Source organism: Monodelphis domestica, chromosome 1 (assembly GCF_027887165.1).
Source record: "Monodelphis domestica isolate mMonDom1 chromosome 1, mMonDom1.pri, whole genome shotgun sequence".
NCBI lineage: Eukaryota > Metazoa > Chordata > Mammalia > Didelphimorphia > Didelphidae > Monodelphis > Monodelphis domestica.
The window spans coordinates 660,321,642-660,347,231 of NC_077227.1; the positions used below are offsets into that span (position 1 = coordinate 660,321,642).

Sequence of the window (25,590 nt, forward strand, 5' to 3'; positions counted from 1 at the left end):
TGAGGAACAAAGAACAACTATCAGAGCTCAAAGGATCTTAGAGGCCATCTAGCTCAAACCCACCTCTCAACAAATGAAGAAACGGAGGCCCAGAGAAGCTAAATGACTTTGCTCAAGGCCACATGGATAGCAACGGCCCCGGTAAGCTTGAAATGTCCAGACACTGGATACAGGAATAAGCAACAGGAGGATCAGGTAAGGAATGTCTGCAGCCTAGAGAAGGAACAACTTAAGGAGGGGAGGATCCATGACAGCCATCTTCAAATATTCAAAGGGCCATTGAATAAGAAGGCTGTACTCACTCTGCTTCAACCCAGAAAAGGTTAAAGGGTAGATGTTGGAAAGTGTAAATCTTGAAATTTCTCAGACTTGTGAATGTTAAAAATTTCCCCATCGGGGAATTCTCAATTGGAACAATTTCCTACTGGGAACATTCCACATTTGGATGTGAGAATTCTATTTAGATTAGAAATGGGAAGACCTCTACTCCACCCATACTTAAGACTGCTTTAGGGGAGAAAACTCCTTGCTAAACAATGAAAGTACTTAGACCCATGCTTATGATGAGGCAGGGAGTTCTTTGAGCCATGCCTGTTTTTAGAATTGATACAATGGGATGCTAGGTACCTATAAAGGTCGGGCAACTTGTAAACTTGCCAGGAGCAAAGAGGTGAAAACTTACTTAGAGGTTTTCTCTTGAGGGGATTAGTCAACTCAGCTGTGTTTTCTCTGGTTCAGACTTACTGAGGGGATTAGTTGACCCAGCAGTGTTTTTAGAATGGGTTGTCCTTTGGAAAATGTCTACTGTGATTGGTAGATGTAAGGACTTAGGGGAGGTGACATAGGAGAAAACCCCCTATATATGAAAAAGCAGAATCTCTTGAAAGAAAATCCTTTTGGAGAAAGCTCTTATGAGGATCGCTTGAGGAAGAATCTCTTGAGAGAGGCTCTGGAGAAGGGAAGCTCTTGGAGGACAATCTCTAAGGAGGTCTTGCTGGAGCTCCTCTGAGGGGACTCTGTCCCTCTGGAGGCTCTTGAGAGAGGCCCTTTGAAACAGTCTCTGGCTGGAAGGCTCTTTGAGGAGGACTCTGGCTGGAACTCTCTCTGAGGAGACTCTGTCACTAGAATCCTTGCTTAGACAGACCTTGTGGTGAGTGATAAAAGACTGACTGACTGATCTCTCTCTCTTAAGACTCAGGTCTAGGCCATGTTGGCTTAAGGCCCTTCATACTTATTTCCTTTTTCTCTCTTTCTCTCTTTTAATTCCTTGTTTGTATTATTAATTAAATTCTCTATAAAACCCAGTTGACTTGGGTATATTCATAATTGGGAATATTTCCCTGGCGACCACCTTATATTTGATTTAAAAACAAGACACTGTAGTGAAACATATTTTCTGCGGTCACAATTTACTCACCCATTCTTACATCTACTATAATTTATATCTTCCACTATTTTACTCACTACAGTTTACAACATCAACCATTTTAATTATTACAAAAGCCAGACTTTGATTCAATGTAAGGAAAAACTTCCTAACAATTAGCTATCCAAAAGTGAATTAGGTTGCCCAGGAAGACCCTCATTCCACTGGTAATGGAGGTGTGAATTGGTACAACCATTCAAGAAAGCAATTTGGAATAGATAACTTTAACTACATTAAAAAGTTTCTGCACAAATAAAACCAATGCAACCAAGATAAGGAGGGAAACAAAAAACGGGGGTGGAGGGGTGGGGGAGGGGAGATACAGCAAGGGTCTCTGACAAGGGCCTCATTTCTAAAATAGAGAGAGAAATGAGTCAAATTTATAAGAATACAAGTCATGGGGCAGGCAAAGGTGGCTCAATGAATAGAGAGCCATATCTAGAGATGGAAGGTCCTCCAAATATAGTCTCAGACACTTCCCCACTGTGTGTTCCCTGGGCAAGTCACTTAACCCCCCCCCCCCCCATTGCCTAGTCCTCACTGTTCTTTTGCCCACAATATTGATTCTAAGACAGAAGATAAAGGTTAAAAAGAAAAGAAAACAAGACACTCCTTAAATGATAAATGGTCAAAGGCTAAGAATAGACAGTTCTCAAATGAAGAAATTAAAACTATCTTTAGTCATATGGGAAAATGCTTCAAGACACTATTAATTAGAGAAATGTGAATTAAAACAACTTTGAGATCCCTACTACCTCACCTACCAGACTGGCTAATATTAAAAAAAAAAAGGAAAATGATACATGTTGGAGGGAAGGTTGAAAAATTGGGACACTAAAGAACTGTTGGTGGAACTACAAATAAATACAACCATTCTGGAGAGCAATTGGGCCCCATGCCCAAAGGGCCACAAAACACTGCATACCCATTGATTCGGCAAAACTACTACTAGGTCTGTATCTCAAGGGGATCAAAGATAGGGTGAAAGGAACTATTTGTAGGAAGATATTTAGAGCAGCTCTTTTTGTTGTGGCAAAGATCTGGAAACTGAAAGGATGTCCATCAATTGGGGAACTGCTGAACAAGCTGTGGGATATGATTGTAATGGAATACTATTGTGCCAAAAGAAACAATGAATAGGATGATCACTAAAAACTTGGGAAGACTGATATGAACTGACACAAAGTGAAGTGAGCAGAACCAGGAGAACCTTGTACATAGTAACAGCACTAACATATGATGGTGAATGACTTAATAATTATTATTGGCAATGTAAGGATACAAGAAAATGACAAAGAACTCATTAAAAGAAAAGGGTTTCCATCACCAAAGAAGAAACTAATGGAGTCTGATTGAAGATTGAAGCAAATTCAATTTTATTCATGATTTTTTTCTCTTTATAAGCAATATTCATCTCCTTTCACAACATGATAAACATGGAAATCTGGATTACATGATAGCACATGTATAATATTATATTACCCATTATCTTAGGGAGGGAAGAAAGGAAGTAGGGAATTAACATGAATCACAAAACGCCAATAAATGATTATTAAAAACTGTATCTAGGGGCTTCTAAGTGGCTTAATGGATATAGCACCTGATCTAGAGATGAGAGGTCCTAGGCTTTAAATCTGGTCTCAACACTTAACTGTGTAAGCCTGGGCAAGTTCCTTAACCCTAACTGCCTAGGCCATACCATTCTGCCTTAGAACCAATACTCAGTTATCAATTCTAAGACAGAAGGTGAGAGTTTCACAAAACTTAGGGGAAAAAAATATAGTTTTTAAAAGCCCAAAAAGCAATTTGGAACTAATACCCTACCAAAAAGTAACTAAATTGTGCATATTATTTGACCCAGTGACATAACTAATAAATAGGCCTACACTCCAAAGAGATTAAAGAAAGAGGAAAGGGATCCATATATACAAAAATTTAATAGCTCTTTCTAGTGGAAAAGAATTGAGAACCTTATAATGGGGTTATTCATTAACTGGAGAAATGGCTGAATAGATTATGGTGTATAAATGAGATAGAATATTAAAATCCCATTAAAAATGATGAAAGAGATGGTTTTAGGTAAAATCTGGAAGACTTGTATGAACTGATAAAGAATGGGTGAGCAAAACTAGAAGAACAATTTATACAATGAGATATATATTCTTTTGGACATAGCCATTGTAGAAATTTTATTTCGTTTAAATTTTAAATGAAGATGGGGAAGGGGAGAAGGAAAAATAAATTTGTTAATTAAAAAAATTTAATAAAAAAAGCGAATTCATTAGGTCTTCATGTGAAAGTTGAATGATTACTTGTTAAAGATATAGTAGAAGAGATTCTCTTGTCAACACTCAGGTTGGACCAAGCCTCTGAAATCCCTTCTAATTCAAAGTCTATGAAAACTAAATCTAACAGAAAACCCCAACTATTTGAGTCAATTAATATCAATGAACTTCCTGCCAAATGAGTCATTGCCAGAATTTTAAAAATAGTTGATAAAAAAATCTATTTCACGTAGGGTGAAGGGAAGAGACAGAAATCATCCAGAAGATGGGCATTGCTCCTCTCTAGCCATATCCAGAGGGAGGAGGAAGGAAGAGGGGGGATGCTGGCTCCTCCATGCAGTTGGTCTTCTTCCCTCCCAGTTCCCCTGAAGAAAGCCACAGAAATGCAGCCGCACCCTCTGGGCCAGGACACAGCGCTGCCTCAGAAACCTGATTCTCCAGGGTAGGAGTTGGTAGGAACAGACCACAGAAGGCTAGAAGGGGCCCTGCCCCAAACCCAGGAAGAGTGTGCCTCTCCTGGGGTTTGTTCTGGTTTGTGTTTTTAAAAGACAACCTATATATAGCACACAGAAGACCTTTACTATCCACTTGTTCCCTATGGGATTTCTGACAAGCCAAGGATAGTCTTCCGGAGAAATGGTCCCAGGCCCAGGCCCCAAGACCGCAGCGTTGCTTACAAGGCTGGAGCGAAGCCCAAACAGGACAAAAAGCTTAAGATGGTTTCTTTGGCTTTGACTTTCCCAATGCTGCCTCCCACCTTGCCACTCCCTAGTGCCTTTTCTGCCTAGTCACCCACTCTAGGGAGAAATAATCTGATAAACTAAATTCTAATGAGAAGTTAATAGACTGAATATATTATCCCCCAACCCAAGCCTACCTTATAGCCCACAGAGATTTGTACTTAAAGAGTGTCATCCAAGAGGTTTAACTCAAAGTAAAGAATCACTGACAATTCCAAATAAAAACAAGCTAGAAGAAACCTTAAGAGAATTTCTGGCCTCTCTTTTTTTTTTTCAGATGAGGAAACTGAGACCCAGAGACTTACTCTTTGGGTCTGGGGCTATTCCTAAGCCAGGCTCATCTCACAGGATATAGGCAACAGCTTCCTTCAGGCTCCAGTGACTCCTGAGCCCTAGGCCTTGTCCTGTGCCTTGTGGGACTTGTAGACTGCCTCGGGCAGGAGGCAGGAGGCTGGAGGCCAGGGCCGCTAGGAAATGCTAGGCACACCATTTGTTTCCCAAGAGCAAAGGGAGCCTGCTCAGCAAGAGTCAGCCTCTCTTCCTCCAGAGGCCTCCAATCCAGGCATGGGAGTTGACTTGTTTTTTCATTAACTTGGCACTTTCTATTTGGGGCCTTGCTGACCCTGGCACAGTCCGAGACTGAAACCTGGGGCAGTTATAATTCCTTTCCTTTTCCCCCCTTTTAAAAAATGAATCATCTTGCACAGATGGCCTCTTTTCCAAGAAGCCCCACCCAGGAGGCCTTAAGCTCGGATAGAGAGCCACAGAAGGCCAGAGAACCTGGCCTCGTAGGCAGGCTGGACCGCTCCAGGGGGCAGCCAGCGGACATTCAGTCACGCCATGTTAGAGCAGGGAAGGATTCCTGAGGATCTAAAACACCCCCCGTGGACCAGGCATCCAAGGTCCTTCAATGAGAAGTTCAGGTCTGAGACTCAAGATGGGAAACATAAACACAGACAGGAAAGATTCCTTCCTTGCCAGGGCTCACCAGGGAGGGAATATAGTCCATTCTGTCACAGCAAAGCCACCATGAAGGAAGGAAGGAATGAAAACACACTTGCTAAGCCCTGAGGATAAAAATAGAAAAAAGTAAGGAGATCTTCCATCTCCCCGAATATTATTCAAAGTTTTCTATTTTTCCTTCACAACATCCTCACCCCTTCTCTGCTCATATGGCCACCTCCCAAGTTCAAGTCTTCCTCTCCTGTTGCAACAGATTCTTAAATCAACTCCTAGGAGGCACAATGGGGAGAGCACTGGGCCTGGAGTTAGGAAGACCTGAGTTCAAATCCTGCCTCAGACACGAACCAGCCATCCCGTAACCTTTGGGTCAGCTGTAAATTTGGGATTGCAATAGCACCTCTCACAAGGTTATTGTGAGGACTCAAGAAGACAGCATGTGGGAAGCACAATGGCTGGCCTCTACAGGCACCATCTAAATGCCAAATCTGAAGTAAATCTTCATAAAGCTCCAGACTGTCAATCCCCTGTTCAAGAGACTTCGGGGGCTGCCTCTGGGATCCAACACAAACTCCTTGGGAGGGCGATAAAAGGCCTTCACCACCCCGAGGATCTTCGCTCCCTCTCCAGGGTCTCCTCCAGGTCCTTCGTGTTCCCACGGAACTGGCCTGCTTGCACTCCCTGACGGAGGCTCGCCTCCAGTCATCCCCTCCTTCCCGGCCACTCACACGCCGCGGCTAGGAAGACTCCCATGACTCCCTGTATGTCCCCTCTCTGTTCTCTGAAGGACCCAATATATGTTTATGGGGCTCCACGCCATACCAGCTCCCTCCCAGCATCGGCTCTCGGGGCCGAGATGCTTGACCATCTCTCTGGGGATCCTCAGTGCCTGGCATGAGGCCTTGCAGAAGAGCAGCGGGCTGCCCTACCAACGTTATTGCATTACACTGGGGGGTCACAGCTAGTAGCTGCCTGGCCTCTAAGGACAGCTGCTGCCGTGGAGGGTCAGTCAGAGCCAGTCTCCAGACTCTTAACTCCTTAGCGCTGTCTGGAGGACAGACAGGAAGGGACTGGCCCAACGTCATGCAGCTACCTTCTGTCCAAGGCACATCCCCTTCCTGGCTCTGAGGCTGGGACCTCTAAGGACCCTTCTCCACCTTTCAGAGATAAAGCCAACCCTGGGACTAGGGAAAATCCCCACCAAAAGCTTCATCCACACATGCAATGAGCCAAGAGGTAAAGCTCAAGTTGCTGGGGAGGAAACAGATGTGGGCCTCAGGGAAGGAGAGGAGGGCCAAGTGTGGAGGCCGAGCAGAAGGGAAGGCACTGCAGAAATGGAATGGCATGTCTGATTAAACACATATTTCTAGACCAGAACACCATGAGCGTTTCAAAGGGAGCTCCTCCTATGCCTACAGGTCGAAGAATTCCGTCACGTTGGGCATGATCTGACAACATTCTGGCCTGCCTTTATTCAATGCCTTTCCCTTTCTTGGCTTCTGAATTTTTTCCAGGTAAGTGGCGTTAAAACCCCCACAAGAGAGAGGCATACTCTTTTGGGACTTTCTGAAAAGGACAGCGCTTTTCTGGGGTATCTTCACCTGGAGTCCCGCTACAATAATCCTTTGATGACTGCATTTCAGGATCATTGGTTTCTTTTGAAATTGGGCAAGTATAATTATCTTTCCAAGGACTCTCTTTTCGCAGCTTCCCATATTCCTTCTCCTTACCTGGGGCTAACGTAGGGAGGATGTAAGTTTTGTGTGGCCCCGCCTCTTGCTCTCTTTTCCTGGGAATTCGGCTGGGGAAAGTTGGGTGATTGACAAGCAGCAGAATTTTTCACATGTGGTCATACTTAAGTGTTATACTTTGTCCTTTTGTTTCTTTCTAATAAACTTTATAAAATATAATACTTGGATATTAATTTTAATCTTACCAATCCTGTGTATTTTATTTTATTCATTTAAAAACATTCCCAACAGAGGTCCACAGGCTTCGCTGGCCTGCTAACAGGATTCAGGACAGAGGGCTTTCCAAGATCCCTGGCAATTCGAAAATGCTGTAACTCCAAGAGCTCGCCCAGGAGCAGGGGTAAAGGTATTCCTGTCACTCAAGCAGAGCCTGCCCCATCCGGAACACATTTCAAAACCTTCTGTGGTCTGCTGGCTGTGCAACAGAGGCCCCCCAAAAGTGGCAGGAAGGGCTGCTGACTGAAAGCCTGTTGTTCGGAGCTCAGAGACCATGAACAAGAAACTAGGCGGGTCAGGACCTCTGCTTTCCCTCTGTAAAGTAGAGCAATAATATTGGCCTTATTGGCCGCTACAGGCTCCTAAACGCATCAATTTAGTGCTGAAAGGGGCTCCCATCAAGCTCAAGCCTGCCATTTAACAGAAGAAAAAACGGAGATAAAGACTCGATGTCCCAGGTCATGCGGTCCCTTGGAAGCATCCAAAGGGGAACCAGAATTTGATCCATTCTTGGTAGTGATGAGGAAAGTGAATGGAAAAGCTGAAGGCCCCAAGGAAGCGGGAGCTCCCTCTCCCTCGGCTCTCTAAGGCCTGTGCCACCCCATCTGAAACAGACTGACGACTTCAAAAAGTAAATTACTTCAACCAGCACCCAAACCCCTTCCTTTCAGGAACAACTCTAAGGCAGAAGGCTAGGCAAAGGGCATGAGGAGATGGGCCAAATCTGACAGCAAGTCCTTCCTGCAGGCTGGGCCGTTTCCCGGGCAAGTCTTGCCCCTTTGACTAGACTGCAGAGCAGCTGCTAAGGGCAGAGGCCCGTGTTTGTCCATAGCCACCAGAGCAAGCTGACTCCAACAAGACAAGGAGGCACTGAGGACAGTGCCTGAACGAGACCAGACAAAAGAACGGGCCGCACTTAATTGTATCTACTGGTTCTTTGGCCATTCTGGTCACATCCAACTCTGTGAGCCGGAATGGGTGCCATTTGGGGGGGTTTCTTGGCACAGATACAGAGTGCTTGGCCATTTCTTTCTCTGGGTATGAAAGTAAACAGAAGTTGAGTGACTTGCCCAAGGTCATACAGCTAGGGTCTAAGGCAGATTTGAACTCAGGGCTCTATGCAGGGAGCACCTAGCTCAAAAAGGCCACAGTGACACCATCCTGACCACCAGGTAAGAACTGCACAGAGGCCTTCTCCCCCTTTCCTCAAAGCTCTCCATCAGAATTCTTTACAGGCCACCCAACTCAGACCCAGAAATAGAGAAAAGTAGCTCTATGCACCCAGGCCCATAAAGCCAGAAGGCAATGCCCAGGGAGGAGGCCAAAACAAATGGATCCCTCAAGACACTGCTGGCCTGAAAAACCATCACCCAAAGCAATGGGGCCAGGGCCAGGGCCCTGGCCCTGGCCCTTTGGGGCTTGGGACCGGAGAAGTGGCTTAGGCCACTGCTGGGGAACTTATGGAAAGAAGGAAGGGCTTCCTCACTAGCCCCTGGATGCTCCTCCTGCCTTCCATCTGCTCTCGGGCCAGGACCAGAACTAGGGGGGCACAGGGTGGGGTTCCCTGCTTTCTGGAGGCTGAAGTAGGCCTGGGTGGCAAGGCCAAGCTGGTAGCTGTGAGGAGAGACGGAAGCCAGCAACAACTGAGATGGGGGGATGGAGAGCTTCCCACTGGGGGCCCAGGGAGCACCAGGCACGCTGGCCGGTGATCGCTCCTGACTGGGGTGGGGGGGGGGGTGAAGAGGGGGACCTCCAATAAAGTCGGCTTCCCCCCAGCGTCGTCCTAGAAGTTCTCCTTCCTTTCAAAGCCCCACTTGGGCACAGCATCCTCCATGAAAAGCCTTCCCTCCCCTTTCACTCCCCAAACAACAACCTTCTTTCCTTCCAATTTCTGACAAGGGGCCTGTCCTCCCCCTCACCGGGCTCCACAGTACAGGTGGATCTGCCAGAAGCCTCCTAGTCCAAGCCGGGCACTCTGAGGAAGCTGCGCGGAAGCGCCATTCCTAGCCCGAGGGGCCCTAAGGTAGAAGGTGAATCCGGGTCTTCAGGCTTCCGAGCCAGGACTCCCGCCATTGTCTCCCCTCCCTCAAAGGCCTGCGAAGAGCTCCTGTGTATCGACTGCCCAGGAAGCCAGGATCCCTAAGTGAGATTCCCACCATCCTTCAGGGCTCCTCTGAGAGACCGCTTCTTGCTCAAAGCCTTAGAGGTGCCCCTCCTTGGGTGCCGATACGGTAGGAGAGGCTGTACGGTAGCATGACCCTGGACGGAGTCACTCACCCCACTGGCCCTCTGGCTGGCCCTCACCCTTTGGTCTTGCTCAGGCAGGGGGTAAGGGCTTAAATGTTTGAAAGCCCCTCCCCCCCTCCACACTCCTGGACAGTGAAGGCGGTCCTCCGTGCAAGGCCTCTAATTAGAGGCCAGTCTACGAGGCCCCGCCCACAGCTAGCCAGACACTCTGGGACCAATGGAGGAGAGCCCGCGGGCCATTGATTCAGCCAGAAGTCTGAACAGAACAGAGGAGCCCGCTTCTGGGTTCAAATCTTAACTCTGCTCCTCACTAATGGTGTGGTGACCTTCCCGGATCTCACTCGGTGTAGCAGGGTGACAGGAGAGGCTGCAGACAGCTAACTAGCTGGGTGGCCCCAGGCAAATCTTTCCCCACTGACTGCCTTAGTTTATTCATCTATAAAATGAGGGTAATGACAGCACCTAACTCCCGGGTTTGTCATATGAGATGATATTTGTAATATTAATGAGATGATATTTGTAAAGGGCTTTACAAGACCCAAAAAGCTCTATGTTGGGGCTCGCGGTCAGTTTCCTCCGCAGAAAAATTAAGGCCATGGGGCCTCGTACCTCAGGTCTGAGGGGGAGCTGTGGGATGGCTTCGTGAGAAGAGAAGGCTTGGGTCGACCCGTGGCCATGGAGTAGCAATTCCTGGGTTCTTCCCCTTGCTCCTTCAGCAGCCCTGGCTTCCCCAACTTCCCTGTCCTGCTTGGTCTAGTCCTGGCCTTCAAGGCTCTACTCCCCTCCTTCCTCTCCCCAGGGCGCTCTGGCCTTTGTCCACCGAGAACGCAAGGTTGTTTCCCCAAGACGCTTTCCAGCTGGTGGCTTGAGTGCCTGCGCTGTGTCCCGCAGCCACGGACCCAGAGGCCTTGCCCACCAGGACTGTAAGGAAATGAGCAGAAACAGTCTGGTGACCCCACAAGCGTCCTCACCTCCCTCGGACCCCTTCCCTTGCCTTTGACCCTCCTGGGCCGCTTCTTTCTGCCTCACAGCTGGCCTCCGCAGCGCCATCTCTCCTCGGTCCCTCCGCCAAAGCCGCTCTGCGGCACCAGATCCCTCCGCAAAGAGCCGCTCCTTCTCCTCCCCCCCCTCCCCCGCCTGACCGCTCTTGCCCAGGCTCCTCTGCTAGAGCTTCCCCAGTCCGGGTCACAGGGTCACAGGGTCACAGGGTCACAGACAGGGCACCTGGAGCCGTCCCTGACCCTCATTCTAGGTTTTTAGGCCCACTTCTCTTCTCCCTCTCACTTGGTGACCTCCTCAACTCGTAGGAACTCAGCTATCATCTCTATGAGAAGGATTCCAAGCCCTAATTTCTCCCTTGGTCTCGGGTTAAGAATCTCCAATGGACGACTAGACATTTCAAAATGGATGTCCTGTGGGCATCTGAAACTCCACACATTCAAAATAAACTCATTATCTTACAAACCTTCCCCAGACACCCTTCTACTAGGCCTATGGCCCAAAGACTTCAGAGAAAGAAGAAAAGGACTCAAGTACAGAAAATAAAGGACAGGGGGCAGCTGGGTAGCTCAGTGGATGGAGAGTCAGGCCTAGAGAGGGGAGGTCCAAATCTGGCCTCAGACACTTCCCAGCTGTGTGACCCTGGGCAAGTCACTTGACCCCCATGGCCTAGCCCTTATCACTCTTCTGCCTTGGAGCCAATAAACAGTGTTGATTCCAAGACAGAAAGTAAGAGTTTAAAATAAAAAACAAAATTAAAAATAAAAATAAAAAGAAAGAAAATAAATGACAGCTCGTGGAAAAGAATTGAAAGGGTGGCCATGAATGGGGGGGCTGGAAAAATTATTGTAAATGAAAGTAATGGACCGTTATTATGCTGTAAGAAGTAATGAAGGGGACAATTTCCAAAAAACCTGAGAAGATTTGTATGAGCTGATCTGGAAAGAAGTGAATAGAGCCAAGGGAATGATCTCTAAAATAATACCACTTTAAAGACAATCTTGGGAAATTTAAGAACTCTGCTACCCTGTCTGAGGAGAGACTCTAAATGAACACTCTAATGCAAATACCAACAACATGGAAATGGGTTCGAATCAAGAACACATTTGAAACCCAGTGGAATCATGCGTCGGCTATGGGGGGGAGGGGGAGGAAAAGAAAATGATCTTTGTCTCCAATGAATAATGTTTTGAAATGACCAAATAAAATATTGTTTAATAAAAAAAAAAGAAATTATCAATAAAAAAAAGAATGTAAAAAAAAAGAACCCCGCTACCCATTCTGGACAGAAGAAATGGACTCTCAGGACAGACTGAGACAGATTTTTTGTTTTGTTTAACCAGGCATGTTTTTTACAAGGTTTTTGTTTTCTTTTTAAAGGGGGGGGGGTGGGATAAGAGGGAGAGAAATGGGTTTATTGAAATAAAATAAAATAAAAACGGAAAAACCCCATGCAGCTCTCAAATTTCCATACTTCTGTTGAGGCCAGGACTAGTCTTCTGTCATCAAAGTTCACCACCTCAGAGGTCACTCTAGACTTCCTACTTTCTCACACCTCCATTCCCAACTGAACTAGTAACTCTCCCCCAGTGAGATGGTAAATCTCATCATTTCTATTTACAGGAAATCTGTCCTATCTATCGTCTCTTCCTGAACAGACACTCTCCTCACTTAGGCCTTCTCTACTTCTCCAGCAGCCTCTTAATTCATTTCCTTGCATCAATTCTCTCTGCTAACGTGACTTTCTTAGAGGTAGGTCTGCCCACGTTACCCCTTACTCAACAAACTCTGGGGGCTCCCTTGTCACCTCCTACCGAAGGTCTTTCCATGGGCACAGCTAAAGCCAGGCTCTCTGCCCCTGAGCATCTGGCTAGCACCCACTAGACAGATGTGAAGAACAGAGCAATCCCTGCTGAGAAAGGGATGAAACAGAGACTTATAAAAGAGGAGACAGAGAGGGAATAATGACACGTTAGTTTGGGAGAGAGCTTTAGTCACATGGGGATAGCATCGGGAAAGGGAGAGGCTCAGTGGGGAGTCAGCCTGGGAAATGGGAGGTCCTGGGTTCAAATCAGACCTCAGACACATCCTAGCTGGGTGTCCCTGGGCTAGTCACTTCACTCTGCCTTCCCAGGCCTTCCCGTCCTACCTTGGACTTAGTGTTGGTTCTAAGACAAAGGGGAAGGGCTGAAAAAAAGAAGAGAGGGCTCTATGAGCCCAACAAGCCCAGGCAGGGGGTTCCCACAGAAGGAGGAGAATCCAGGAAGGTAAGCAGGGACCAGGGAGGAGCAAGAGCCAGGACGCTGGAAAGAGCTTCCAGAAGGTTGAGGGAGAGGAGTCCTGTCAGGCCCAGGACAGCAGCCCCCTCCCCACCTAGAAGAGATCCTCCAGGCCCCAGGGAACCTTGAGTCCGACCTTCAGTGTGTTCTCTGCCAGGGGCTGTGAGAGAGGAGGGAGCACTCATCTCAGGGACTCCGTGAAGTCATCTAGAAAACAGGAGCCAGACGGGGGGACAACCTGCCTCAGAGGCAGAGTGGGAGGGAGTCTTTGTGAGCTTCCAGGGCAAGGGGAGCCCAGAATGCTTTGCTGCTCAGGGAGAGCCAGAGAAGAGGCACGGGTCTGCTTTCTCGAGATTCATGAGTTTCCTTCTGGTCTGCTCCACAGTTAATGAACGAGGCTACTCAACAGACGCCCACGGCTGCTCCAGAAAAGCAAAGAGGCTCCTGGGAAATACTACTGCCCTCCATGTGGAGAACTGGCTGTGAGTCCTAACTGCTACTAAGGGGCTGAGAGCCCAAACATCCCTGGGGGAGGGGCTCCCCGCCTATCACAGGAGACAACAGGCTGCTGAGCCAGGCTGGGCAGCACCGCACAGAATTCGGGAATCCAAGGCGCTCCTCAGACGGAAGCAGGGGTGTTTAACAGACGCCAGGTGTATGGCCTCCATGCTGGGTGAGAGCACGTGGCCCAGTCTCTAGAGCGCAGGTGTGAGGAGCTTCTGGGGATGAGAAGGGAAGGAGATGGCTGGCACAGAGGGCCGGATTACGGCGCTAGGGAAGGGAGGGACTTCCAGCCGGAAGGACAAGCTGGAGTGAATGACCTAAAAGGAGGGCTTCTGTTTAATCCTAGAGGGAATAAGAAGAGCCCTGAGGAGTGGAGGCACTGATGGACATGCTGGGGGAGAGGGGGAGGGTTCCTCTGGATCCAGGCTTAGGCTGGGAAGCTGTGAGACTGAAGCCAGAATGGGGTGACCTGGAGGGGCCTTTGGGAGCAGAGGGGAAGGGCCCCACACAAGACTCCTCAAGGCCATGGTCCAAGAATAACAGCAAGTGGCAGGTCAGGAAGGCCCGAGGCGGCTCTGGCCACGGGTGTGGAGAGGATCATTAAGCCCCTGGAAATGCAGGAAGCCACGCAGGGTGTGGGACAGGGCCGTGGGGCCAAGCCAGGATGGAGAGCGGGGAGAGCAGGGCCCAAGAGGAGAGGGGCAGCAGCAGAGCGTGATGAGGAACCAATGTAGCCCCGAGGCCTGGGCCCTGGGCTGCACTGTCTGCCACAGACACCTGTCCTACTCCCTAAGGCAGAGCCAGGGCGGGAGACGGGGTCCTCAGCCCGCCCACTATCCCTCCAGATCAGTGAATTGTGTGGAAGGCCATTGAGAAGCCAACAGACTCCTTTCCACAGTGGGTGCAAAGCCAGGTGTGCCAAGGGACACAAAGTCTAAACAGATGAGAAAAACCCTAACCCTAACCCAGTTCCATGCAGTAGGTGAGAGGGCAGGGTGGACCACCTGTCCGCACTGCAGGGACCATGGCTAGTCCCTGGGCCTCTCACCGTCAGAGCTCTCAATCCCCAAACAGCCCAGTGGCAGCAGACAAATACAATATAGAGGCAGTAGATAGACGGGGTCACAGGGATGAAAAAGAATGAAAAAAACTCAAGGAAGACACAATTTTTTTCAAGGATGTAGACCTGTAGTCCCAAATGTACACGTGCTTGCACAAACACATGTACACACACACACACATACACAGTTCAAGATCAGGAGTGGTGGCTGCCAGATGGCAAGCAATGCCACAAGGCCCACAGCCCCAAATTAAACGTGCCCCGACCAGCCTGGGAATGGCCTGGATCAGGGCTCAGAGAGGAAGAGAAAGGCCAGGCAGGAGCACCTTGGGCCAGCTTAGTTCACGCCTGCGGCAGGGCGCCCCTCTCCTCAGACGTCACAGCGCCTGCCACCCCACCAGCCCCACCTCTGGGAGCAGCGCAAAGAGGGATTCGAGGGGGAGGTAGCACAGGCATCATCTCAGGGAGATAAGGATGATACCGGCAAGACACAGACATCTGGGGACAAGAGCCAGGGGAGCTCTGCCTAACACAGGGTCCTGGGCAGATGCCACTGCCCCCCACTGTCACCTATTCATACAGCATAAACAGGAGACACAAGAGGATCTGCAGGAGAAAAGCCCTGGGCTGAGTGTCAGGAGACATACTAAGCCTTTCTACAAATTCAATGCAACATAGAAAAATTATTTCATCTCTCTGGGTCCTGGTATGCACCCTAAAAAACTGGAATGGCCATTTTTTTCTATAGCAACACCTAAAATTAGACAAAAGATGGGCACACAAAGTACCCTCCAAAATGGGCTCTAATGATCCCCTTTACTTAAGCATGAGCAGAGAGAGATCAAGAGAGGAGGGGAAGAGGGAAGAGACACACAAAGGGGAGAGTGGGAAAGAGAGATGGAGGAGAGGGACGGGGGACAGACAGACGCAGGCCTGGGGGTCCCTGAGGTGACCTAGTCACAGGACGCCTTGTTTCCCCAGACTCCTCCTGGCCCACACTCTCCATGGCATGAAAGCAGGGCAAAGGAGGGGCTGGCAGAGGAGTTTGGGGTTCTCCCTCCAGCTCTGTCTTCTCCACAGAGCCCTCCCTACCCACAGTGAAGCCCGCTATGTGTGCATTCATCATCAATGCCAGATGGAAGGCATATTCTCTGTCTGGACATTCACGTGCCTAGTCTTGTCCCATAATAAGTTGCTAAAAGTAGCTCTGAGTTTTCCAGTGGCAAAGCTTAAATTCGATTAGCACACTTTTCAGATTCTCAAAAATACTATGTCCATATCCCATTTCACAATAATCTCATGAGGCAGCTAAGGACAGGTGTTCTCCTTAGGTAATTTATGGGGAAACTGAGGCCCAGGGATATGAAGTGACTTTCCCAGCACGACACAGCCAGGCCAACTCACCGATTCTACAAGTCCTGCCCACCGGATCTTGGACCATTACATCCACCTAGCCCCCAGCTTCCCCAAACCCACATCTCCTCCTCCAGGAAGCCATCCCCACACCATGGCCACGGTGAGCCAAGGCCCCACGTTAGGCTGTGCTGTGAGCCACGGACGGGGCTGAAGACCCCTGGAGGAAAGGGGGAGGGCAGGGGGCGAGGAGAGAACCAGCAGTTACCTTTAATCACAAACGCTTCGGTCACCAGCCGCATTTGGTACAGAGGCCCGTTCTCCACAGACATGCTGTCAATGCCAGCCAGAGCGTACATGCTGACTGCGTCCCTGTAGTACCCCTCCACGTAATGCAGCTTTCCCAGGATCAGCATGGCCTCTCGCATATACTGCGGCTAAAACAACAAGCAGCAAGGGTAGCAAAAGTCTGTCTGTATCCCAGTCTCCTGCCCACACGGAACAAATGCATTCCACCAAACCCACAGTCCATGACCCAGGCCTGGGCGTCTTCAAAACAAAATGGCACCTGGAAGCCCGGATGCTGGTCTCAGCAGAGAGCTACGGTCAAATCCCAGCTAACAAGACCAAGAATGACTAGCTTATATAATAATACATACATACATCATAAATACAGCGCTTTATGGGTTTGCAAAGCACTCTGCATAGGTTATTTCATTAGGTCCTAAAAACAACCTTGGGAGATGGGTGCTCTTATTCTATTTAATGAATGAGAAAACTAAAGTCAAGTGGCTAGCCCAGGGCCCACATAGCTGGTAAGCAGCCCAGGCAAGCTCTAAACCCAGGGCCTACCGGTTCTATCCATATGCCAGACTGCTGCTGTGACCCCTCTGGGTCTCAGACTCGTACCCTGGGAAAGGAGGAGGCTGGCCTTCAGCTTCTCGGACTTCTTTCTTCTTTTTTTTTGTTTTAAACCTTCCCTTCCATCTTAGAATCAATCAATACTTTGTATTGGCTCCAAGGCAGAAGAGTGGTAAGGACTGGGCAATGGAGGTCAAGTGACTTGCCCAGGCTCACAAGCTAGGAAGTATCGGAGGCCAGATTGGAACCTAGGACCTCCCATCTCCAAGCCTGGCTCTCAGTCCACTGAGCCACCCAGCTGCCCCCTCGGGCTTCTTTTTGTTCTAGACCTGGGGTGCCCCAGGAAACACTTCCTAAGTAGCCTTTCTGTTCCCCCTCTGCTCTTCCTCCTTCTCTGCCTGCATCAAGTGACTCCACTGGGCTGCTCAGGTCTGGTGTGAAGACTCAGCCTCAGGGCAAGGGAGCCAAGGGCCCCCATCCCACCCTCCATGACACTACAGCCCTCTGGCCTTCCTCAATTTGTAAGACAGAAAGTAAGGTTTAAGAAAAAAAAAACAACAATATGGTGACTTAATTTGAAAGTGTATGCATCATGGAACACCCCCAATCTCTATTTTTTATTAGCAAAAATCACTCCCCACCCATAAAAAAAAAGAAAAGAAAAACATCTCTTGTAACAAATATGAATAGTCAAGGCCTCTTTGGCTGAATAGGCAATTCTCTACTTCTCACTCGGTACCTACGTCTGCCAGAGGGTAGATATTAGGTTTCTTCACAGATCCTTTGGAGTTCTGGAGGGCTACTGTATTAGTAAAGAGGTTTTCCAGCTTTCAAAGTGTTATTTACAACCATTTTCTAATTGGTCTTCCTGCTTCAAGTGTCTTTATGCTCTCCTCCCATACCATCTTCTGCACATTTGCCAGTGATTCTCCTAAAGTGAAGTTCTGGCCATGACACACTCTTATTCTATATACTCCAGAGGCTGCCTAGGGACTCTAGGACCAAATGTTTCACCTTCATCCCATTCTTTTAAATTTCTACTCTATGTTCAAGCTCTGAAGGGAGAAAATGAAGGGTTTCAGTAAAGACGAATCACGAAGCTATTAAAGATGTATTCGAAAGCTGACTCCAATGAGCAAAGTGTTCATGTCAGTCAAAAAGACTAATATGGATATATTTCTAGTATTCCACATGATTGATTTCTGAATCCTTAAATTGGATTGGGTTAAAATGTTGTTGAACTTAAAAATTAAGCCTCTATTATTATCTGCAATCGGAAAGTTGGCAGACAAGTTGTAAGGGTCTTTTGGAATGTCAAAGACTTACACTTAACACCTGAAAAAGTGGTCAGCCTCCGAAAAGGTTTTGACCAGGGTTCCAGAAAGACAGAAGTTTTTTCATTAGTCAGGAAGGAGTTGAAAATTATCCTTCCTGAACACCAGGCTGTACAATTGTGCTATTACTCATTTCTTTATCTTTGTAATTGGATGCTACTATTATGTTAAAACCTTTGCAGTTTACTCTGTTTGATGGACTCCCCAAAACCCCCAATGATGAAAAAGGTATAATAATTGGTTCAGTGGGGGCACAGTCTCTCTCTCTCTTTCTCTGTCTCCCTCTCTGTCTCCCTCCCTCCCTTCCTCTCTCTCTCTCCGTCTCTTTCACCCCCCTCTTTGTTTCTCTCTCTCTCTCTCTCCATCTCTCTTTCTCTGTCTGTTTCTCTCTCTCTCTCTCTCTGACTTGTCTCGCTGACACCACCCACCCTGCAGCTCTCTTTGCCTCTTATCTGTTATTTGTATTTATGTATCTCCTTCCCTGGTCCTAAAACCCAATTTTCCCATTGTTTTCCCAGGCTTTGGCTCTCCTCCTTAGGTTGAAAGAATCCACGCAGGATTTTTGGAGAGGCTGGACCTCTTCAGGAAAGAAGAAAAAAGTAGAGGCAATCTCAGTCCTCTTCACACAAGGGAGCTCCAGGAGGAGCTGCCGCACTGGAGAGGGGGTGGGGACTATTCCGAGGACTCCCATGGCATGTGGGGGGCCATGTTGTGAGGGGAGCACGTGGCTGCCACACATACATATAAAGAAATACATATTCACAGACTGGGGATCACGCTCAGAATTATTCTGACAGGCAGCATGTGATCCCAAACAACTCCGAAGACCCCCGAACTGTAGAGGCAGCTCTCTGGAGCCTCCATTCATTGTCTCATGTCTCCTGTGGAACCGGCGTGCACAATCCAGGGAGGAACTCGGTAACTTACAGAACGCCGATTGAAATGAGTGGATTCTATTCTGTTTACAGTGGCGGCAGGAAGAAGGCGGGCATGTGAGCCAGGCAACTGAGGCTCAATTCCCATTTTTAACAAAACCTGCCGGACAATCCTCCCTCTGCGCCTAGCTGTACCTGTACGATAGGACTATTCGCCCCCTGCCCTCCCCGCAGGACCTCGGCCCTTCAGGAGATGGGAGCCGGAGCCGGGAGTGAAGAGAATGTGGCCACAAGAAAAAGCACAGGGCGCGGAGGGGGACGGAGCGGAAGGAAGGAGAGGACGCTGACGGGAGGCGTGTGAGAAAGGCACCGAGGGAACCCACCTCTCCGGAGAGGGAGGACGCAGCCCCCATCCCCCCTCCGGCGCCTCACTACAACCCGAACCTCCATTTCCTAGGAGCTCCCCAGGACCAGCAGACCAGGCTGCCGGCCGCCGCGGGGCCTTGGCAGGAAGCCTGCAGCCGCTGGAAGAGACCAAGGCCTAACTCTCGATGAAGAATGGAGACCAGAGGAAGTGACTTGGGGGGAGAGCTGAAGGCAGGCCTGGCTTCAGCTCTCCTCCACGCCTTTATCACCTCCAGAGGAGATGCTGAGAGAGGGGCCTTCACAAGCAAGGCTCCCAGGGCACCCTGGGGACCAAGGTTCTGTGGGGGGCCGCTCCTTCACGCATTACCTCTCACGGTCCGTGAGCTCGATTTCAAGCACGCCCTCATAACTCCTGCGTGGATTTTTAAAGAGTCTCAGTAACAACGCTAAGCCACAGGGGCGAGGACTAGGCATTTAAGTGACTTGTCTGGGGTCTCACAGCTAGGAGTGTCCGGGGGCCACATTTGAACCCAGGTCCTCCTGGCCCGCGAGGCCACCTCGCTGCCCCTCGCACTATTCCTGACCACAAGTCTGCCAAGAACCATTCGAGGGCCTGGGACAAGTGGGAAACAGCGGGGCAGGCGAGCGGCGCACCAAGAACTAAAAAGCCTGGGACAGAAGCTGGCTGGAATCCCTGAGGGCCGAGGCCGACTAAAGAGAGGGGAAAGGCCAAAGTGTGCCACAGTGGTAATAAGGCTGCTCTGGGTGTCCGCTTCAGCCCTCCTCTCACGGGCACAGAAGGGGGCGTTTCTGGCCTGCTAACAGTGTCCCAAGCCTAGTATAGAATCTTGAACTGTAACGGACAAAGCTGCACCAAGACTTTGGGGACACCCAGCCTGGTTCACTTCATCCCTCCAATGGACAGAAAACCCAGAGCCTGCAGGGGTGCTCTGTGGGTGAAGGTCTAGGAATAAAGAAGACTATCACTGAGCCAGAAGTGACCCTGGGCAAGTCACTTGACCCCCATTGCCTAGCCCTGACCGCTCTTCTGCCTTCAAACAAATGCTAGTACTGATTCTAAGATGGAAGGTCAGGGTTTTTAAAAAAAAGTGAAATTCAGGATTCTAGGTGCAATAATTCCAATAATAAAAAGACTAATATGGATGCACACGAAATGAATTCAACCAACTCCTATTTTAAAAGACAGAACAAAGAGCACTGAATGAATACACATGAATGGCATGGCCCAGTCCTGTAAGAAAGAATAGCAACAGAATGACTCCAACTTAGGGAAACAGAGTTTTTGTTTGGTTTGAGGAGCTCCCCTGGGGGGAGAAGGCACAGGGTGACCCCTTGGGTGGACAGGGGTTTTTGATGTTGCTTCTCTTGGTCGAAGGGAATGATCCTGGGATCATACAAAGCGGAACATGGACAGCTTAATCATGGCAGGGCTGACACTCAAAGAGGAGATGGAGAATAAAGTCCCAGTTGCACCTTGATGACATTTAATTACCAGGCCGGGATAAACTACATTTCAGGAAACTAAAAGCTCAAAGGTGATCCCATCCCCAGCTTCCTTTTCACCCAGACATTTTCCCCACCTGCCACCAACACAGCTTATTCCCAAGCCAGGCCTGGGTCTGTGATTTCTCTGGCAGAGGGAACTTCTGTATGAGGAAGCTCTCTCTCTCAATGCCAGTCAGTACTTCTGCCCAAGATCATAGCAGTTCTTACTGCTTTAGAACTCCAAGGTCCCCACACTCCAGACACGTTTCACTATGTTGAATTTCTCTGGCACTAAGAACTGTAAATAAATCAACACACTAGCAAAGCCCCACAGACTGCCCTGCTGCTCCATTCATCAGGGCCGAAGCTGCCCCAATCTCCATTCCCTTCATGGATGTCTCCTGGGCAGAGAATCTAAGCTCCTTGAGGGCAGGAACTATCCCAACCCTTATCCCCAGCCCTAAGTACAGGGCTTGGATCAGAGTAAACACTTAAAAGCTTTTTCATTCATTGATTTGTTCATTCATTCGTTGCTAAGACAATGTAGGTAAGTGTTAAAAGATGTGGAGAAAGAGAAATGCAATCCTAAAATTTTCAAATGGGAAGAGAACAGAGCCAGAACAAATTCTAAAGGGAAGTCAGATTAGAGCAAGGAAGAACTGGGTTCAAGTTCTGCGGCTGACATAGCTGTGATCCTGGGTGAATCATTTAACTATATTGTACTTAACAAGGTTATGAGACTGATAACTAACAACCAGGATCTAAAAAGGTCCTAGGCTAGAATGTGGGCCAAATCTCAAAATGAAATTTAATAACAATTATAGAGATTGGTATCCAGGAAATTTGGGTAAAACTACTCCTTTTACCAATGACAATTGCACCTTTCAGCTCAGGTGCAATTGTCATTGGTAAAAGGAGTTTCCTCCTAAAGAGTATCTCTGCCAATGAATCACAGGTCCAGCCTCTATCCTCTGTTAATGAATAGAAAAGAAGCAATCATTAGCAGATAAGGGACTGTTAGCAAAACACCTGACAGAGCCTTTGCTCCTAATCTTGTGGGAGTGAGGAAGAGATGTAGGCTAGATGATGACCCAAGCAAATTCGAAACTTGTGGAAATGCCAGATCTGAAGAATAATCACTAATAATTCCTTATTGTGCCCTGGTGATCCATGGCAGGCTGCCCAACTGTTTTATCAATGCCTTAGATTAACACAGAAACAGTCTATATTGTACTTAACAAGGTTACAAGTCTACATCTAAAAAGATCCTAGGCTAGAATGTGGGCCAAATCTCAAAATGAAATTTAATAACAATTATAGAGATTGGCATCCAGGAAATTTGGGTAAAACTACAAAGCACTTAGAAGAGGCAAGGGATTTTTTTTAAAGGGCCAAAACTAGATAAATGAGTGCAGGAAAACTGGAAGCTAGCTATAGAGTACAAAAAGCCAGAAACAAAATTGCCCTAATTCGCTCCCTAAGAGTATGGTTTGGAAGTGGGGGACAGGTGGGGGGGGGGTGAGAGGGCCAATAACACCTATACAGAGAAGCAAAAAGTCATTAGGAGGAGGAAGGAGAGAAGTAGAGGAGAGAGATGGGGAGGAGAGAGGATCTGAATTGAGCTTTTAAAAAAGATCCAATACAAAGAGAAAGGTATTTACAAATATTTTAAAAGGTGGACTGAGAAAGCTGCTCATCTTGCATAAGAGAGGAGATAAGGTATAGAAATGCATACAGGTAACAAACTGGATACTGAATTCAAGCAACAACTAGAAATCCAACTGGGATGGAACCGGGAGTTCCTGAAGGAAAGGAATATAAAACAGAGATGGAAAAGTAGGTTGCAGCTAGATTGGAGAGGGCTTTTCATTCCAGGCTGTATTTTATTTTGGAAGAAATAAGGAGCCACACTAAAGGGAGCATACCTTCAGAAGACCTCTCGAGAAGAGACAGGGGAGCATGGAAACAGGAGACTAATGACAATAGTTCAGATAAAAGGTGATTAACTAGACCAGTGTTCATGTAAGTGGTTTGGGTGTAGGGCAAAAAGTCCTGGCTCTGGAATCGAGAATCTGGGTTCAAATCCTGCATCTGACGCAATATCTATGTATGACTCTGGTAAGTCACAACCTCCAGAAGCCAGTTTCCTTCATTGTAACATTAAACAGGTTGGTCACTTTGTGTTGTGTGCTGGAGGAGAGAAATAATTTTAGATTTACTCTGCCACTGTCAAAGTAGGCAAATGGGGAAATGGTGGCACCAGCAATAAAGCTGGTGAGAGTAGGGGTAGGTTGAGGGGGTAGTAGAGAGTAGATTTCTGTTACAGATACACGGGGGATGCAGCCTAAAAGTCTTGGAGATTGGTTAGAGATGGAGACACGGATATGGGAGTCATTTGGCAAAGATAATGTCATAGGAGTGGAGGCAAAGGCAAAGAGAAAGAAGAGAAGAAGCCCCAGACCTGGTGCACAATTAGCAGGTGGGAGAGATGAAAGCAGAGCCTGTCAAAGGAACTGAGAAAGACATGGTCATACAGGTAGTAGGAGAACCAAGCAAAGAGGGTCCACAGCCAGGGAGGGAGAGTGGTGGTGGTGGACAGTTGTTGAAAGCTGCCCGAAAGGTCCAACAGAATGACAAGACGTAGACTGCCAGGGCTAGCAACAAAGCCATTGTTCTTAACCTGGAGAGAAGAGTTTCAGCAGAGCTGTGAGGTAAGTGGGACCTGATGGAACAACACAAAAACCAGGGGAAAGGAGTCATCGGTGAAGAACCCAAAGAGCCGAGCACTCTCCAGTTCGGTGGGGAGAGGGGGCAGGGACGATAGCTTCAGGGGAGAGCAGGGTCAAGGGGAGGTTTCTGAAGATGAGGAGACCCATTCCTATATTAGGGAAGAAGTGGAGAGGGGGGAGGGCAGGTGGCCAGCAATCATGGAGGCAATCCCTCTGAGGGGCCCCAGCCAGCTAAGATTCAGGAAACAAGTGAAGCCAATGGCCTTGACCAGACACCAAGACCTGCATTTCAGAGACTAGAGCAAAGGAAGAACAGATGAGTGAAGACAAGAGGGGGGACTCTGAGGTCTAGAAGAAAGCTTTGAATGGACTATCTGAAATGACAGAGACAAAGAGACAGAGATAGACTGAAGGAGGATGGAGACAGAGAGGAAGGGAGGGAGAGACAGAGAGAAGAGACCTGGGGGCTCAAGGAAAGAGAATTTTAAAACATGACTAGAAGAAACACGATAGGTAAAAATGGGGAAGAATGTTTGTGTCAGGAGAGCCCACTATAGATAGGAGAACATAAATCTATAGCAGTTTCACTCCATATGGTGCTATGACTTCCCATAACTGGACCAGGGGTTCTGGTGAAGCCTTTGGTCTTGTTCTCCTAATGCTCTTAAGAGCATAAAATAAAATAGATACAATTACAAAGGAAGCAAATGGTGTGGAAATGGGATCCCTAGATAGGCAGTGATCACAAGAGATTTAGTGGTAGGTCTAGTATACTAATTTCAGAGTAGTGATGAGCCTGCATGATATCTGCAACAAATATTATGTGATATGAAAATGTCTGTGATTTCTATTGGTGACAAAGTCATAGATATTCCTAAATCTACTTTGGTTTGTTGTCTACATTCACAATTCAAGGAAATGCTAAATGTCACGGAAATAAAGAGAAAATAGAGGGGGAAATTTCCATGAATGAAAAGATGGAAAGTTCATGAAAGGCACAGACCCTTTGGAGATTAAGGATTTCTACCTTAGAGATGTTCACGAGCACTTTAGTAAAAACAAAGTAGATAATAAGTGTAATGCAGAACAGATAAAAAGAGATGTGAGGATTCAAAGATGGAAGATTCATTGAGAACAATCTATGTAGTACAAAAAAAAATCATTTGTGAGGGGGGAAAGGTAAAAAAAAATAGGAGAATTCAGTAGATATAGTTTGTCAAAGACTTTATTCAAATTAAAGATATTGGGGGCAGCTAGGTAGGTGACCCTGAGCAAGTCATTTAATCCCAATTGTCTAACTCTTATGACTCTTCTGCCTTGGAACCAATCTAGTCTAAGGCAAAAGGTAGAGTTTAAAAAAAAAAAGGATAGAGATATGGGCTGGATGATTTAAAGTAGACAGGTGGATTCAGAGTTGTCATTCATGGTTCAATGTCCATTTAAAAGGAGCACAGTCTCTACTGAAGTGGCTTAGGGATCTGTCCTCAGTCCTGAGCTTAATATTTAATATTTTTATCAGGGATCTGGATATATATTGACAGCATATTTATCAGATTTACAGATAACAAAGTCAGGAGGGAGATCACTTTGGAATGACAAAGTCAAAATAAAAAAATATCAAAAGGTTAGAATGTTGGGCCAACTCTAATAAGATAATTTTTTAAATCCTTACCTTCTATCTTAGAATGGATATTAAGTATTAGTTCCAAAGACAGAAGAGTACTAAGGGATAGGCAATTGGGATTAAGTGACTTGCCCAGGGTCACACAATTAGGAAGTATCTCAGGTTATATTTGGATCCAGGATCTCCCATCTCTAGGGCTGACTCTATCCCACCTAACCGATTCCTAATAAGATAAAATTTGATTCAGTCTTACATTTGGGTTCAAAATCGTCAATCTCACAAGTACAAATTGAAAAATAAAACATTACACAAGCAAAACATCTGAAAAAAAAATCTGTGGGGCAGCTGGGTATCTCAGTGGATTGAGATCCAGGCCTAAAGACGGGAGGTCCTAGGTTCAAATCTGGCCTCAGACACTTCCCAGCTGTGTAACCCTGAGCAAGTCACTTGACCCCCCCTTGCCTAACCCTTACAA

The 25,590-nt window shown here is 47.5% G+C and overlaps 1 protein-coding gene across 3 annotated transcripts in view; it reads right to left on the bottom strand.

The window, feature by feature from the left end:
- The window catches only part of TTC7A (tetratricopeptide repeat domain 7A), a 194,450-nt gene that overhangs the window by 159,415 nt on the left and 9,445 nt on the right, over window positions 1–25,590 (bottom strand). For all 3 annotated transcript variants that reach the window (XM_007476857.3, XM_056820018.1, XM_001375518.4), the window contains exon 3: window positions 16,089–16,257. In XM_007476857.3, the coding sequence (XP_007476919.1) occupies window positions 16,089–16,257 (169 nt within the window). The remainder of the gene's footprint in view (window positions 1–16,088; window positions 16,258–25,590) is intronic.